We start from the raw sequence: 17,874 nt of genomic DNA on the forward strand, positions 1-17,874 counted from the left end.
CCCCTGGCCACAGGCCGCGGCCACTCCTCGGCACAGCGCGTCCACGCAGACACACCGCCGCCGCCCGCCTGCCACCCGCCCGGTCGCCGTTGGACGGAGCTGCATGCTGCTGGGCGCCCGGCCGGGGCCCATGCGCCCGTGTCCCGTCGATCCCACGGCTGGTAGGGATGCAGCGCCCATGGCACCGGCGGCCCCGCGCAGACAGAGATCGGTCGATCCCGGAGCGATCCCGTCCGGCCCAGCCCTGCTCCGCGCCGGATCGGCAGCCTCCGCATCCATCCCTCGCTGCCCCCATGGCCGTTTGCGCCCGTGCATGCATCTCGCCGGGCGCCGCGGGGACCCGCGCCCCGGCGGCAGCCGGCCGCGCGTCGCGTCAGCGAGTGTGCGTGCAGCGCGACGCGACCGGTGGGGCGCCTGTGATCTGAAGATGCCTTTCCGAACGTAGCTGCTGTGTGCTCGGATCGGTTGGGGCTGCCCCAAGTGGGACAGCGACAGCGACGGGGACGGGGACGGGGACGGGGACTGTTCGGGTGGCATGGCGCTGGCCGATCGACGTCTCGACGGGACGCCGATCATCGCAGGCGGGGGATTGACCCGGCGAGGGCATGCGCATCTCGCTGACCGGACGGCAGGCCGGGATGGGAGTCGGGTGACCGGCGGACGATCGGTCGAGACTCGAGAGGCGCCCTGGCCACTCTCTCTGAGCTGACAGCCTGATGAAGCCACGCGGCCAACGAACGATTAGACAGACGAAACCAAGAGCTTCGTCCCGTTTCCGACATCGACGCTGCCTGTCTCTACTCTCTACCCTCGGTTTTCTTTTCCAAAAAAAAATCTTTGGTTTTGCTGTTGCATTGAATTGGCTCTTGCAAGTTGCAACGACTGCGGTGGTTGTTGCTTTGCGGCACCAGCCAGCCAGCCTTTGCGTTAATGCCGTCTGAATTGATTCAGGTTACTGTGCTTGCGGCAGCTGCCACATGAAGCGTAATGCGCGCGGATTCAGCAGCAGTGGTGGCATCATGGCTCTGTACTGTGTACCCCCCTACCGCTCGATTGTTTTGACCGAGCCGTACTTCTTCCGGTCCGGGACGACGCCGGAACTGGAAGAGCCCCTGCGCAAATCTGCAGGCCGTGAAAACTGAGGAAGAATCGGGGAGGCAGCCGCATCATGCAGAACAGAGTAGAGCATCGTGTCCTTATTATTTCTCCACATGCATGGATGCATACAATACACCTTCGATTCATATACACATCAAGCCTGTGAGCTCTTGCAAAGAACTAGATGTTCAAATTTTGTAAGATTTAAATCTTAATGTAAATCAAAGCTTGAATCAGAATACTAAGTGAAAGATACCATATATACAAATACTATCCAAGAGTATCTGCAGCTAGCCCTGCAGGGCCGTTAATGGCAGAAGAGACCACCCTATAGCAGCTGGGTATGGCTAGCCCTAACACGCTAGATACCATGCATTCCACACGCTGTTGCTCGCCGTTGGCCCACTGCGCCATCAATCAGGCACGCACTTTTTAATCGGGACAAGATGAAGAAAACTGTGATTAGGTAAGTACCATGTCCCTCTGCGAGCCAGCCTCAGCCTGGCCCTGCCCGTTGGGGGCGGCGACCGCTCCGTGACACGCCCACGCATCGGCCCATGCGCCCGTGCCGGCTCGCTGCCGCCCGGCCCCGGCCCCGGCGCTAGCTAGCTAGCCCACGCATGTCGGGCGCCGCCGTGCGCGTACGTCCCGTCGGCCGCCATGGTCGTCACCGGGCCACCGATCGGACGCGCGACAGCGGCCTGTCGCTTCGAATCGACTTCCGCATGGCTCGCGCTCGATCGATCCTGCCGTTCACGTTAGCCTCACCATGTCAGCCTCGTCCACCGCGCGCGGCCGGCGGGGTCCGGGCGGAGCCGATCGATCGCCGTCGCCGTCGCCACCGACTCGATCTCGCCGTGTCGCGCGGCCGGGACGCCGAGCTGACGTGCTAGCTAGCGACCGCGTGCGTTTAGGGCCGGCCGGGGCTAGCTAGCTGATTGGACGGCCGTGGGGATTATGCGACGTCGTCCACGCGCTTCCAGTTGTTCCATCTGGTGGCACCGCCGCGCGCGCCATCGCTCGATCGACACGAATTGTTCGCGCCGATCAAGTGGTACTAGTGGGCAGTGGCAGATGGAGGGGGCGAGAATGATTGATCTCATCTGCTGCTGGAAAGCTTGGCCATCCACCTGCCTGTTTCACTGAACTTTTCCGGCTTTTAACTTGTTCATGATGTTTTCACCAAGAAGAAATCACCTAACCAATGGAGTGAATAGTTCCCTTGTCGTTGCAGTAGATGCATGTAAGGGCCGGCATGATGGTTGTGTGTTTTGTTTCTATTTTGTCAGCAGAACGATGCGGTTAAAGGCTTCGGCAAAGAAAACTGGTGGATCGGAACAGACGGCGTGCATCTTCTTGCATTCAGGTTCATGCAAATTGTTCTTAAGGTACAACGCCAACCTGAAGAGGAATCAGAGCTCTACTTATTGTCCATGCAGGGACCAGCAGTACCCAATTGATGCAGAGACATTTACTCCACAATATTCAGTACACTATTCTAGCTACTAGGTTAAAAAGAATCAACAAATAACAACAAATCAACAGTTCACAAGTACATAGGGGTGGTAAAGGGCTCTAAATTTTAGTCTAGATAATCTAAAGACCGGGCCTTAAAATGCCCGGGCTCTAATTTTATTCCATTTTGAGCTAAATATATATAAAGGTCAAGTTGGATTGTGAAGAGAGCACTAGATACATGATCCGTTATCACTATTCATTGTAAGTCAAATTTTAGGATAGGAAAAGTCTCCCAAGTAGATTTTGACCTTCAGTTTCTGTTACAATATATTTTCAATTGATATAAGATCACTCTCATCTTAAAGCCACTTTGGATACAAATCTATTGATGCAACTTTCTAAAAGTATGCATAGAATTTGACTAATTAAGTAATTATTGGTAAAAAAATTATAAACTTGGATTTTCTCTAGTCAAAATATATCTTACACTGAAGGATGGGTGGAGCACATAACACTGACCATTTTCCATTTTCCATTTTGTAAATATTGAGATCTTACTGAGACACAGACACACAGTAGTTCAGGCTTCACAGTGAAGCAGCAGAAATTAACCTTTTGTATGAACAAATGATTTTTTTTCTTTTTTCCAAGCAGAGTACAATGGCAAGCAACCCTTGGGAAGAGCCCCCAAGAGCAACAATGCCTAACTGAGGTGATACTAACAAAGACTTCAAATATAACAGCGTGTAACCAAGTCTACTACTACTGCTACTGCTATTGCTAGCTACTGCAGGTTCCCGTTACAGCCACCAGACAAGGGGATGGATTACGTCCAACATCACAAACTCATCTGGGGCTAGCTTCTACCTCCGTCGATCTCAGCATTATTTCCTCCTGCAGACGCAAAAAGCAAGCAAACAAAACACATTTATTCAAAATGGAGTTTGAAAATAAAGGATATATAAATTCTGCAGGATTTGAGTCCTAGTTGTTTTGGAACATAGCTAGAACTTCAAACATGGCTCCACTAAACTTTGCTGCATTACCTGTAGTCATCGCGTAGAGTCCTCCACTCGTTTGTTTCCTCACTCTCTCTTCCTACTGGAAAGAGCACATGTGGTTACTGAACGCCACTTGATTGAACAGCTCTTGCCTTGGCTCACCTACTGTTTGCACCATGTAGCTGCCATTGTCCTGAAGATTATGCAGACAGCTCAGGGTCAGCTGATCTCGGTACATTGGAGCTGAATGGTCTGGTGGTAGAGGGCAATGAACAGAAGACAAACCTGAGGGAAAGAGATGCCGGTGCCGCCCTCGCCATGAACCTCGTAGGAGGGAGACGAGGTGGAGGTGTTTGTGTGCATGATAGCTTGAGATGGAGCTCGGTTCATGACAGAAGCAGGCATCGCAAGCGCCTCATGGTGGAGCATTCCTTCCATTTTCTGAAACATATGAATTGGCAATTGCGATTGTGAACATCATGGCAAGAGGGGATGGAAAAGACAAGGTGAAATACATGGTTTAGCGCAAAGATTGTAGGATGTTGCTTACTTGAGTGTGGTCACCGAAGGCATCACTGTCTATGCCAAAACCATACAGCACAGGGCTCAGGGAAGCAATTCTCATGGAAAGGAACTGCAACGCAACCAAGAAGTGAACTTGTCAGTTAGTAACATCTTTATTTTTTAAAAAAAATATGAACACGTATAACCTACTCTAGTTTGTATTTGTTTATTTGCTATTGTGTATTACCTCAACCTGGTTCTGCAAGGACTGAACATAATTGATAATCTCATCCAAAATGAGGGCTTTTCCAGTAACCTACATTAGAAAACAAATATTTTCCTCTGAAAATTAGTACCGTGCATTAGTTGCAACAAGCAATTTATTTGGTGGTTAATAAAATTAACCTTATCACAGCCAGGGACCAGGGCCTGCAGCACCCTCATCCTCTCACTGATTCTCTCCCTCCTCACCTGAAGAAAAATGTCACAGCAAATTGAGCAAAAAAGAGGCCCAAACAACCACGCTAAGCTACATAAATCAACAACAAAGATGATGGCGAAAATTTGCAGGCAATGGTGCACAGTACCCTCTCTGCAAGGCTGTGGCTGTCTGTTGCTTGCCCTCTCCTTGCCCTGACATGGATGTACCCCTTGGGCTCCTCCTCCTCATCTACCTCCTTGCTGCTTCTCTCTCTCTTTCCTCCTCTCCTTTTGGTGCTCTCCTTTGAGTTTGAGTCCTGCTTGTTCAACCTCACAAGATCAGAAAACTGTGTGCCACATGTTCATGAAACTAAACTCCAACAAGAAATATAAGCTTTTGTGTATAACATTTTTCTAGTGTTCGATGCAATAGTGCTCATTCTAGTAGTAAGTTAACTACCTTGGATTGCGCAGAGCTCAGGCTGGCACTATCTTCTCTGGGCTTCCTGATCTTCTTGTCAACAGAAGCAGTGCCTCGCGGAGAGGTGTCAAGAACCCCAGATGAGGTCTCCAGCGAGGCTGAATCTGCCGCGGCTGCCCCATGGCAGAACAAGAAGCTCGGCATGCCGTGGGAGGCGTTGGCGAGGCCGTGCTCCATGTGCTGGGAGAGGTGCGAGAAGTTTGCCATTGGCCAGCAGCTAGGCGCTATGCGTCGATGCTTTTAAGCGTAGTTTTCTTGGCAAGCAGGTGGAGAGTGGAGAAGCAACAGGCTGGGGATTCAATGGTGACCCGCCATTGGTTTATATATATATACAGGCAGCTGGGGAGGGAAGACGAATGAGAGTGGGAAATGGGGAAATGATAAGACCAAATCATTACATCTCTAGTGATGGATAAGTTGGCACTGGCAAGAAAGGGCCCGGGTGTCCCTTATTGTAATAGGATCAAATAATTGAAGAAATGTCAATCAGCAATTCAGCATATCGGTATGGTCATGTGGGTAGGGCCTTACCCTTTCCTCTTTTCTATATTTTGTGCACATTTTTTTATTTTCTTTTTGGGGGTTAGGACTATTTGATGGTCAAGTTGTGTGTGCAAGGCTGTAAGCACACTGTTTTCTAACTCTTTTGGCAGCAGCTGCTTGCGTATGAGAATTCAGAGGACAAAAGGGAGCCTCTGGTTTGATAGTATGATGGGTGGTAGTCTAGCCAACCAGGGTTTGACCCCTTTTGCTTGTAATGGGATACATAGCAGGTCGGCAGCAGTTCCATAGATGGTTAGATGTTGTTTCAGAATTCCTGCTGGTCAGACTGGTTTTAATTTGGACCATCAGTATGTGAAGAAGTTAATTATAAAGCTTATTAGTCTATCTCTAGTAATCTGTTGAAGTATAAACAAATTAAAGTTTGTGAGCAGTAATCTGCAGGCTAAGCATTCCAGCAGGAGAAGGTTATGAAATTTTGTGGAAGCTAAGGATAGAAGAAAATTGAATTTGGCTGCAGTGTGTGGTCCTGGGTCATAATGGAAACCTCAAACGTGATTGACGACTGATCCTGAGGTGAAGGCTGCCCTTCTAATCTCTGAGCTTCTTCAGTCCCCTGCACCATCACCTACAAAGTAGCTGCGTCATTAACTGCAAGTAAAAACCACGTGGCAGTAAATGGTAACTATCAGAGTGACACAACAGATCTTCTTCCTGGCATGGTCATCAGGACGGCTTTTGAGTGGCTGCACGCATGCATGCAGGAGCAGCAGGACGGTCCACGACGATCGATGTGTGTCAGTCTACGGCCTTTTATGTTTTGACAACACTTGTGGTTGGCCGGACACAAAAATTCAGGTCTTTGCCAAAAAAAAAATTCTCAGGTCCTCCCTCAGCAAAATAAACTTTTTTTTCCATTTCTAAGCTGACTTTTGCAATACGTTTTTTCTCCATTTGGAGAAATAGGCTCTTGTTCGATCTTTCTCAGCTATCAATATCAATGCTGGTCTACGTCAACAGGCAGAGGACAGGTTATGTGAACGACCAAACCCTCTTGAGACTTGTGTGTTGTTTTCTCCTGGCGTTGAATAGTACTTCTGCATATTTTCAGAACAAGGGAAAAAATCATACTCTTGATTTTGTCATGAACTTCACTAATTGAGGGATCATGGACATCTTTTTTAAAAAATTAAAGAAAATTGCTCTAGCTTCACTAATTGAGGCAGGAGATATATATAGCTGGCCGGCCGATCAGGATGCTGCTAGCTTCGTCATCAGTGGCCACTGGAAGTTAAGGCCATGGCTCGATCAGATGAACCCTAAAACGCATGGATCGCTGTGCGCTGCGCACTGCTTCGCTGCTCAGAGGATCGGATCAATCTCGACAGCTTGATTGCCATCGGTTCAATCTGAGCCTGAATAAAACTGCTAGACTTCTGCGAAGCTAATCATGTACTGTACTGTTAATAAAGATCTAGATCGATTCCTCAAAAACAAAAAGGATCTAGTAGGTCACAGGTTATCCACGCGTGCATGTGTGTGTAGCTAGCTAGCGAGCTAGCTAGCTCTGATCAGTTACTGCCTTACTGGGAATACACTACTGAAGCTTTCACGCGCTGTAAGGGACGATCTTTCCTGCACGTACGTGTACCCCGTCTCTGAATTCTGCCGACGTGCCGTACGTGTACGTGCAGCTCAGATAGGAAACAATGTATTATATATGACCCTAGCTAGATGCTTCGCAGCTGCAGCCAGCTGCTACATGTTGCCTACTACATCTGTGAGCCTTTGGGCGATGAGATATTACTCGCATCCATGGACCATCACCATCAGTTAAAAACTCTATTCAACTTCTGAATGGACACAACGATCAATACAACCAGGAACCGCTGCTAGCCAAACAGATGATGAGCTACAGACACGCCTGCTAGCATGTTGTGCTGTGCTTTTTTAGTTTTTTGTACTTGAATACTGTAATACTAACCAATATAATCAATAAAGTTATATATTTCCTCGAAAAAAATCTGAATGGACACAAGTTTGGTGGGAGCTAGCTGCACTGATGATCGAGGGGACGAGACAAGCTGCTAGTCTCTTGCTTCGTCAATTCCTCGGTCCAGCGATCGAGGAATTGATTAAGGTCTTATTTGATCCAAATGCTAATGGGTAAAAATACTAAATTTTAGAACTAGTCTATCCAAACGGGAGTGCTAATGAGGTGGGCTAAATTTTAGCCGAGATTCAAAAATTTTAGCATGTACCTTAGTGCTAATATGTGCTAAAGTTTAGCACTTAACTTTAGCTTCTCCGAACAAACCCTAAGACCATTTTGAAAAATTATCTTGGTATTTAACGAATCCGACCGGGAGACAAACAAATAAGCTCATATGTAGTATACATACATAATATGTACCATGTATATATATGTGTGTGTGTGTGTATTGTCATCACGTTGTTAGTTACCATATTTATCACATATATACAAACATATGTATAGCGAAATGCGTGCACTACTGTCTTGGTGTTGGACCCATCGTTCATCGCTCCTGTATATACCGTACGGGCGAGAGAAGTTGTGTAGTATCTCCGTCCGTAGGCTTTAGACCTTTGTATGCAGCCACGTACCAGTACTGTGGTTAATATTCTTCATTGCAGGCTGCACTTCCGGCCGGAAGCTTTGACCTGTGACGCTGCCGCGCATACATGCACCAGTCTTTAACTCTTCTTCTCACGTACGTACGGTTCGCTGGGCACCAAAATTCTAGGTACGTATGGTTCGCGTGCCACTCGGCTTAGAATTAGGACAGCGCAAGCACTGCAGCAGTCCAGAAATATTTTCTAGGAGCAAGGGCTGGAAATATATAGGTCCTGTTTGCATACTAGTGCTAAACTCTATCATAACACTTATATACATGAACGCTAATGACTAATGAGGAGGCTAAAGTTTAGCCACATTCAAAATAAGAGCAAAATATTAGATGGGGAAAAGAAGCTAATAATGGGTGCTCAACTTTAGCACTTTGACACTAGCAGCTCCAAACGAGGCCATAGTCTCGTCTTCCTATAATAGCTGCCAATGTGCTCCTACTTCGGTCGCCCCTCCACCGTGTTCTCAACGCCCAGCGCCGCGTCGGCACCAATGGCAATGGGCTAGCCACGATTCAGCCTGTTCTCGTACGCCATGCATCCTTCCAACAAGGCCCTGCTTCTCGGCGCATGCATGCGCGCGTACACGCGCCCCCAGGCGCCAAGTGGGCGGCCCAGCTGAGCGACCGGGCGCCTCGTTGTTGCCTTGCGATTAACTCCGGCATTGACGTCTGCGACGCTGGGCGCGCGCGTACGGCGCATCCGCGCGCGATTCAGCTTTCCCGGGGCGGCGACAGCGACGCCTGATCGATCGACGACGCCTTCTCGGGGGGAGATCTGATCATCTGATGCAGATGCGGCCGCCACCGGATCCTGAACTCTGTTGTCACTTGTCACTTGTCAATCGACAGGAACCGGCTGCAGAGCTGCTCGCTCGTCCATGCTGAAGCCCTTGTTCAACCTGACTCGGCAGCCAGAGAGACTGCAGCAGCAAAGCATGATTGTTGCAGGTCATAGCATGTGTGCAAGATGGTTGTAGCTAGGCTGCGGTGCGGTGTTATACGTCTTGCTCGCCAGATTCAGAGCAGCTTTGCTGTTCCGCAACATGTAGAGCAGCGGGGTAGAAACATCAGGAACAGTGGTTTCAGCTGTATCATACTTTTCTGTATCTGATCGGTCAGGAGACTGGCAATACTTCTCACCAATCTAATCCTTGCATAAATAATGACGACACATCGCTATATGTACATCTGCCACAACAACGGCAGCCACTCCCCAATGTACAAACCTTACACTGCAACATCTGCAAACAAAACCAAACAGATTGCGAACTGCACCCACGATGCACAGGCCACTTTTACTCTAAGCATAACCAGAACCGCGGATAGCCCTAGAAAACTATAAACTTCCTCTTGGCAGAAACCGAAATATCGGCAAAGGTATACTTGGGCGCCGTGCCAAGGTGACTGCAGCAGGCGGGCACAAAGGCGCACGGTACCGCCGATACTGTAGAGTTGACTACCTACATGATTTATCTACTTGGGTCCTCTAACAAAACGAGGATCTCTTCATCGTCTATGGTTCCGCTGTCAATTGCATACTGTAAAGCTGTTCTACCATCTCGGTCCGTGACTTGAGAATCAGCCCCCCTGCACGGGCAACGAGTAAATTAGAATCTATACATAGTTCTAGTTCCTTAAGTATCCCAATTTTCAGTTAAGCTATAACCAACATGAACTTTGTATACCTGGAAAGCAGCAGCTTGGCATACACATGTCTGCCTTTCATGATGCAGTGATGAAGTGGTGTTCGCCCTCTTGAATCTGTAGAATTTACATTGACGCCGTACTGCAGGAGTAGCTCAACCATGCCCAGGTCCGCAACGCGACATGCTACATGCAGCAAAGACAATCCTTCAACATAATCGTCCAATTCGTCTATACGGGCACTTGTGCTGGCAGGAGAAATAGAGTCCCCAGGAGAACCCTTCTCGAGCGGATTGCGATCAAAACATCTAGAGCTTCCATTTGATGGTGAAGCTGGTTGCTCTTGTAGGAGGAGCGCTTTTCCCAGAGTCAAAGCCGAATTAAATGATGTATGTCCATATGAAAAATTTACATCGGCATTTGACCCCACAATCAGACTGTACACCCCCTTCTTGTTGTTTGAACTTACACTATCCCACATCTGTTGTGCTAGCTGAATCTCATCCATGTTATGTTTCCGCACAAAATCCTTTTCAGCATACTGAAAATTAAGAAAAAAAATAATTAACAGTTGAGTATACATTACAAAGTTGCAATAAAAAAATGGCTCCCAACTTTTATCTTTTTCTACAAAAGATAATTAGTGACAGTGACAGAGGGTGAGGTTCAACGAGGGGCCAATTCAGTGCTACGCCTACACAAGTGTGAAGTGATTATCTAAGAGAAAGTAGCTAGGCTCCAGCCCAGCTAGTGAGGCATTAAACAGTATGACCAATGTGGTACACCAAGGGCTAGTTTGCAAGAGGGGAAATGTTCTAGAACTTCCAGTGTTTATTCTGCTAAATCCTAAGGATTTATTTCCTAAAATCCCCTTTCCAAGCAGGGCCTTAAAGTTTCACGGACATTTTCTAAGAACAGATCAAACATATAGATGCTGCCCATGCAACATCATTTGATATATGTAAATTCACAATATTGGTGCTGATAAGTCCTCAAAAGAAATATTATTGCTGGCCATGATCAGTGATATAGCAATTGTTTGTTGAAAATTTAGAACAGATAGAAGTGACAAAAAAACTAGGAAGTACCTTGGCATGAATAAATTTCTCCTTCACTGCAATAGGATCAGATTGTTTAGGCTTGCTGAGTGCAAAGCCACGCGATGTTTTTTCTAATCTATCAGCCCTGCATAACAGTAGAATTTGCAAGTTGAATGAATAGCAATAGAAGGACTGTAAATTCTATGTATGTTAGTTTGTATAAACAGCACCAATGCTACCTTGAAATATCACCATGGTCAGCACAGCTCGACGAAGGTAACATTTCCTCCCAGACAGTATTGGCAAAAGCGTTGCCTAATGACTGGAAGAGATTGATAACAGATGGCTCCCAAACCCTGACATCAAGCGTCAGAGATCTTACCTGCCAATGCAAGGTAAGCTCAGTCTGCTACTCACATATATGATTCAATCCAACATACCAAATCTATAGTAGAAAGCTTGGATAAGTCACTACTGCAACCTACAGTGCCTGGTTGGCACAAGCCATGGGCAATGCACAGATACACATCATCCAATACCCCAACAAATTCTGAATGCAGAACAATATATCTGAATTCTACAGTAACGTGGTGAACTTTTTGCTTATGTAAATTGCAGACAATACTGCTCGTTTACCTTAGATATATGCACACCCATATTTCTGTGTACCCCAGAACACTCTATGCATAAAAGAACTCCAAGGTTGAGGGATGCCCAATCAGGCTCTGAGGCACCACAATCAGCACAGTTACCATTGCCTGCCACTTTCCTAAGCAAGTCAATTGGCTTATCAGGCTTCATCATGCTTGTTCGGTGATGCTGTGCAGCCCTAGCAGAATGCTCAAAATAACCAGTTCCTGAGTTCTTTTCCAGCATGCAATCTTCACTTATTGAATGTTCAAGTTCTGTTGAGCTACTGAAAGAACTGCTTTCGCTGGCAGTTCGATGATGGCTGCTGCCCTTAGGGCTCAGCAGAAGACGCTGTACACAAAATATAATTTCATATAAATCAAATTCAGGTATATAAATAATGCAATAACGAGTAAATTCAGGTATATAATTTCATATAAATCAAATTCAGCAGAACTCGTCACTAACCCGTTCAGGGGACTGGGAGCTCAGCAAAGAAGCGATGACGCCAGTAATTTTTTCAATCCAATCCATCTGATCCATTGCACTCTCTGCCTGCGCAATTTTAGGTTCATGTCACTAGATAGAAATCAATATGGCAACTATGGCTATTAAACAGTTTCGTACGGCATCATTCTGTATAAAGAAAAACAGAAATCAAAATGTACACTTAAAGCTTCATACCTGCAATGTATAGTTCTTTGTGGGAGAAATTATTCTGAAGCAGAACCGCAGATCCGATTGATCTGCATCAACTTTAATGGTCGATGTTAGCAAGTTTACAGTATGGCGTGCAACAGATTTCTCATCATGCACGCCTCCATGATAATGAGATGAGAACCATCTGCTGAGCAACCCAGAACCATGTTCGGAGGGAGTGCTAGTTCTTTGGTTAGAATAACCACTCTACAAAATCAAAACCAAAACAAAAGATGATGAAATAATATTAAATGAAACACTCCTTAAGTGTGTCAAAGATATTATGCAAGTGTTGTGACTTGTGAGAGTACTTACGGATGGCCTACTGTTCTGCTTGCGATAATAGTACAGCATTCCTCGACTGTCAAGGACAAAGAACCTCCTTTTCCAATCACCTCTCAAATTTGAAGATCTCTTGGAAAGATAACCTTGTCGAATGGTCTGAACCTGAAAATAGTTGCTTACTTTCAGTATAAATTGCATTCCCCTAGTTGGAATTACACAGCCGTGCATGCGTGAACATTGTCTTCGGATAGCACCAGTATATGTTACCTTGCCCTTTGAAGCTGATTGCATCGCTGCTTCAATCATCTTATGAGAACTTCTACCAATTGCTTGTATTCCATCACCATTAGGGGAATCATTCATTCCATTTGGTGACCACCGACTTTCACGATCAATTTGTCGTTTGAACTCTTGCATTCTCTCAAGAAGAACAGCCTCTTCATAGTTAGACCTTTCTCTCGATTGCTGTGCATAAGCAAGAACCTGCAAAAGAAAAGGCATGATGCACAATGTAAACAACCTTTCTCGGATTCAGAAAAATAGAAAGGGAAGGAAAACTCTAAAAGGGGAGAAATAGATCAGGTCTGGATATGTGAACAATTACAGAAATAGTAACCAAGGGTGATGCATTGTAATTCATGAAATCATAACATATGAAGGTTATACCCATTCAGCAGACCAAAAGGCAAAAGGATTTGAGCAATGAAGGAAAATTGAGCAGAAGCACCTAACACCTTAATTACAGGTATTGCAAGATCTAAAGAAGTCAGTGTCTTGAAGCAGGAACAAGAAGGCAGTTATGTGTGATTGGCAAGGATAATGAATGGTGCAGCAGTTCCAGAATGTGTTGTTAACACCATAAAGCAGGGCATGTTTACTGCCTCAACAAAGTTTACCACTATACAATATATTCAACTACAGCACTAGAAACAAGAAAAGAGATATCATGGCTAAAAGAGTTACTTGATTGATATATGGTTCCATCTGATGAAGTAGTTCGTATCCCTGAAAAAATAGTAGCAGAATGAGCTTGAATCACATTTGTACATAACCTAGAAATGTTAATGTGAAAACAATAGAAAGAACATACTTGTTTGAAATAACGAAGGTGTGCATCCATTGTCCCGCTAACAGCCTCCAAAAATTCAAACCTTTTCTTAGCTTCGATATTTGAAAGTGCGGTCACCTGAATATAAAATTATAAATACAGATAAGGCAAACAAAAGCATCGCAGCAATCTAAATAAAGAATCCTGAACAGTGACAAGTAGAGAGTGTATGTACCAGATTGAAACGTGCTTGCTCAAATGAAGATCTAGCACTGTGAAGCTCCTGAATATGTCACAAATAATTTAGTGACAGGAAGTAACCTTATCTTTTAAGTTTGAAAAATACTCAATAAGGTCGAAGTAAACTTACATCCTCTACAGCAGTTGCTACATCAGTCCTTGTACCTTTCTTCAAGGATAAATACTTCTCACGAGCCTGGACGAGAAGAAAAACAAGTGGAAGTCAGGAACAGGCCTTCTGAAAAACAACCTAAGTTTTGTGAAAAAACACACCGACAACTGACATGTCAAGCATGATAACGCATATCACATAGAAAACAAAGCTACAAATTCAGTGCTATACAGTAGCAAAATTAGCCCCGTGAAACAAATAGCAGACTCTGCTCATCCTACATAACTTACTAGAACAATTTGCTTTGGGTTAGAATTCAGTAGCTGGAAAAGAAAAATAAAAACATAACACCTAAGCATAATCGGTCAACAGGTCATTCTGACTCCAGTGCAAGGTGGCTATTAGGTTTGCAGGTAAAGCAAATGGAACAATAGATCATTTCTACCAAAATAAACTACTCCCTCCGTTCAAATTATAGGTCGTTTTGGGTTCTGTAAATACATATTAAAATTTATGTATTTAGACATAGTGTATGTCTAGGTGCATAGTAAAATTTATGAACCAAGAAAAGCCAAAACGACCTATAATATACAAGCTTTTGAATCTGATTGTATGGCCATTGTGAAATAGCATCAAAGCAGCATTACCTGGTCATAAAGAAGGGTAGCCTTGTCAAAACGTTTCCTAGCATCCTGCACAAATTTTATTATATTAACAACATATATAATTAGAGGTGTGAATTCTACAGATTCAATGTTCACAGAAGACTATGAAAATACCTTCATTTCATGTAAATCAATGTCCACAAACTGGAGCAGCTTGTCATTTAGCATATGCTCAACCTATCACAACAATACATCAGCAGTTATACCACTGAAGCTGAAATTGTAATTGCAAGTTTGTAACAACTAACAAATTGGATTAGTTCCACTCTCAGTAACGAATGCACAGGGATATGATTTCAATACAACCACAAAAAATTAAACCATGTATAATTGTTAAAATAACATTAAAATGAAGTCTTGTAGAGCCAAGGAGATGAGTCATAGCCAAGCCACAACATCTCAAAGATGGGTGCCAGACAAAAGCATTCTTGATGAAAATGCTTCCATAGTAATGTATCTATGGATTCTCTACCTGGGAGCGCAATACTTCCTTGTATGTTCCAATTTCTCTCAAGGCAATTGTAAATTTGGTCATAACAGGCCCTGCAAAAGAGGTAAATGCCATGAGTTACAAGAGAACCAACCAATTAGGAAAGTGAAAAGGGTTTAAAAAACACTGCTGATGCTAGAAATCTAGTAAAGGTGACAATCAAATTAATCAGTTTCAACAAACATTAAAAGAAACGGAATTTATCATGATCATATAACAAATTGAACGTAACATAACTAGTACAAAGGTGAATACATATATTTAAAAGACAACCAAATAACTAACCTCCAAATGCAACACTGATTGGATCATTATGACCCCCTCCAAAAGTCTCAAGTGAACTTGCGAATGCAATATCTCCATCATATGCTTCCCCTAGTCCTTCCCTGAAATAAACAGAGAAATTAGGGAGGCCTAGAGAAACCCTGTTAATTAATGCACAGCCCATATAATCCAACAGAATTCACAAATCAGAAATAACATTTTTCAGGTTTGGTAAGTCCAAATGTGCCACATAAATGAGATGTGAATGATCACTTACGTGTATTTTCGGCAACCTTTGTGAAACTTTAAACATCTCTCTCTTAGCAACTCAGCACCTTCTTCTAGTGATTGCATCTATTAATGCAAGAAAACAAAGTTAAGCAATATCCATGAACCAAAGGAAGCAAGTACTGAAATATAATCGCAAGATCCCTAAAAATAATACAAAGCACAGGTTGGCCTCACTGAATCAATACTATGTTTCACACAGAAGTCAAATAAGCTACTAAGCATGAATAAACTCGAAGGAACCTACTTTACAAACGATTTGTGACTCCTCATACTCCTTGCATAATTAAAGCAACCCTTTTTCTGTCCAAATCATGACAAAACTAAACCAGGCAACCCACAACTGACAAATGAATCAAACATTTCCAAAAATGTACACCAAATGATCACAATGCATGCCAAAATTACACATTGACAAGCAAGCTGTGCTACCTAATTCGCATCAAAACAAACAATAAACTGTCCAAGAAAAATATAGCAATCAAAAGACCAGAACATATAGAACTGACAAACCGAAACACTTTAAAGGGCAAAAGTCCCGTTCACGTCTTTGCATCAGTACAGTCTAACAACACAAAGTGCACCGGTGAGACCATCGTGCAGTCCACAAAAACAGTTAAAAGAAGCGGTTAAACCTGCAGGTCCTACACTATTAATTCAAAATTGATTGGAGACGAAATTACGCCGTAAGGGATCAGAGTCTCCGCACTCATTCCCCATCAGCACAGCCCAGAAGGAAGGGCAGATCCGCGCGACCACCTGCAGCCCAATCCGGGAGCCACCGGAGCCAAGCATTGCACCCAAAGCTGAAACGCTCGCCCGAGAGGCCGAGATCAACCTCACAGCCACTACGCAGGATCCCCAGAGAGCAGAAACCAAGATCCGGCGCGACCCCTCACCTGCTTCCTGAACATGGGCGAGTCATCGAGCCTGCTGAAAAACATGGCTGCCACCGCCAGTCCGCCTCCGCCGCCGCGGCCAACTTATTCGCCTCCCACGGCCGCACTACCTCCACATCGACCCCCGCGCCGCCCCGGCGACTGAAAGACTCGCTCTTCGAGACCCCGCTCCGCAGCCACCGGGACCACAGCCACCGCCACCTCCGCCTTCTTCTCCACGGAGAACCGCCACTCCAACCTCCGGCCGCAGCGCGCGACGCTGGGAACGCGACCAGCGGCCGTAGCCCTCCGGCGACGCTGGCACCGGAACCCTAGGCGGCGGCCGGAGTCGGTGAAATGGCGGCGATTCGCGAGGGGGAGCGCGCAGAGAGAGAAATCGAATGGCTCGGCGAGAGGGGAGGGGACACGCAGTCGCAGGGGGGAGACAGGGAGGGGGTAAAGAGAAAAGTGTGAGATGGAAAATAACGGTGCGCTTTATTTCTGATTAAGCCTATTTTTAATTCAATATTCTGGTTTCCGGGGGTTAATTTAGTGGCTGATCGTGTGGGAGTGGCGTGGTAGGGCTGGTGCATCGTGGTGCCGAGATGTGGGGCCCGGGATGCAGCGAGTGGTGGTGGGAGGGGGCGGGTCACCTACCGGTGAGTGGGCGGGTGACTTACCGCTGATTGTATTGCCTGTGCAGTGTGCACTTGTCCATTTCTTCTTTTAATTTTTTAAAAGATTTTTTTAAAAAAAGGAACATTTGTACGCGTCAAAATAAGATGGGCCGTCGAGTTGTAGAACCAAGTGCAGGACGGGAACTTAAATGGTGTCATGTCATTCGCACATCTGATTTGTTATGTTCTTCTTTTTGTTTTTGCTAATTTAATGCTTAATTCAGCTAAATACAATATGTTTTATAATAGAATTAGGGTTAGATATACAAAAGTGACAATAGGAAATAATGAGAATTTAGATCGCAACTACTACAAGGTAAGAAAAACATCATTAGCGATAGGAGGAATGGAGTTATTTGCAACAAGTTGGGTATTGGTGCCAACATCATAAAAGAGTTGGAATAAAACTTGTCATATGCAATAGAATAGTGGAAAAGTTTGATCAGTTGGACGGAGTGTATGAAACAGCTGAAACATTCTGACATTCATGACGAGACAAATTAAGATGCCAGTTGACAAATAGAAATGAGAAGATAATATATATTAGTACTATATTAATAGGAAGTTGGTCTAAAGTGGTGAAGGTTTATGTTGTAATGTTCCAAATTATTGGTCGTATTGGCAATTCTAGATGTATAATTTTTACTATGTATCTAGACATAATGTTTATCTAGATGCATAGAAAAACTATGTATCTAGATTTATCAAAAAAGATCTACATTTTGGAATAGAGGAGTAGTTCATGATAAAAATGCCATGAGAAGGGCAAAGTTACAAATAAATTTAAAATAAAAAACTATGAA

General features: G+C 44.9%; 2 protein-coding genes across 2 annotated transcripts; both read right to left on the bottom strand.

The window, feature by feature from the left end:
- Positions 1–3,196: 3,196 nt before the first annotated feature.
- Positions 3,197–5,255, bottom strand: LOC112882787 (transcription factor bHLH137-like). Its single transcript, XM_025947932.1, has 8 exons — positions 4,942–5,255; positions 4,649–4,798; positions 4,467–4,532; positions 4,309–4,377; positions 4,108–4,191; positions 3,843–3,998; positions 3,603–3,750; positions 3,197–3,450 (listed from the first exon to the last, which is right to left on the bottom strand). The coding sequence occupies exons 1-7, from the start codon at positions 5,167–5,169 to the stop codon at positions 3,655–3,657; spliced, it is 849 nt and encodes a 282-aa protein (XP_025803717.1). The 5' UTR covers positions 5,170–5,255; the 3' UTR covers positions 3,197–3,450; positions 3,603–3,654.
- A 3,928-nt stretch (positions 5,256–9,183) lies between these two features.
- LOC112882503 (ADP-ribosylation factor GTPase-activating protein AGD3) lies at positions 9,184–16,827 on the bottom strand. Its single transcript, XM_025947578.1, has 19 exons — positions 16,416–16,827; positions 15,506–15,582; positions 15,250–15,350; positions 14,947–15,017; positions 14,589–14,651; positions 14,457–14,501; positions 13,828–13,893; positions 13,693–13,740; positions 13,500–13,595; positions 13,373–13,414; positions 12,677–12,892; positions 12,440–12,571; positions 12,110–12,331; positions 11,894–11,980; positions 11,432–11,776; positions 11,035–11,177; positions 10,844–10,940; positions 9,797–10,296; positions 9,184–9,698 (listed from the first exon to the last, which is right to left on the bottom strand). Exons 1-19 carry the CDS (start codon positions 16,458–16,460, stop codon positions 9,581–9,583), a joined length of 2,514 nt encoding a protein of 837 aa, XP_025803363.1. The 5' UTR covers positions 16,461–16,827; the 3' UTR covers positions 9,184–9,580.
- Positions 16,828–17,874: the final 1,047 nt, after the last annotated feature.

This window comes from Panicum hallii, chromosome 2 (genome assembly GCF_002211085.1).
Source record: "Panicum hallii strain FIL2 chromosome 2, PHallii_v3.1, whole genome shotgun sequence".
In the NCBI taxonomy this organism is placed as follows: domain Eukaryota; kingdom Viridiplantae; phylum Streptophyta; class Magnoliopsida; order Poales; family Poaceae; genus Panicum; species Panicum hallii.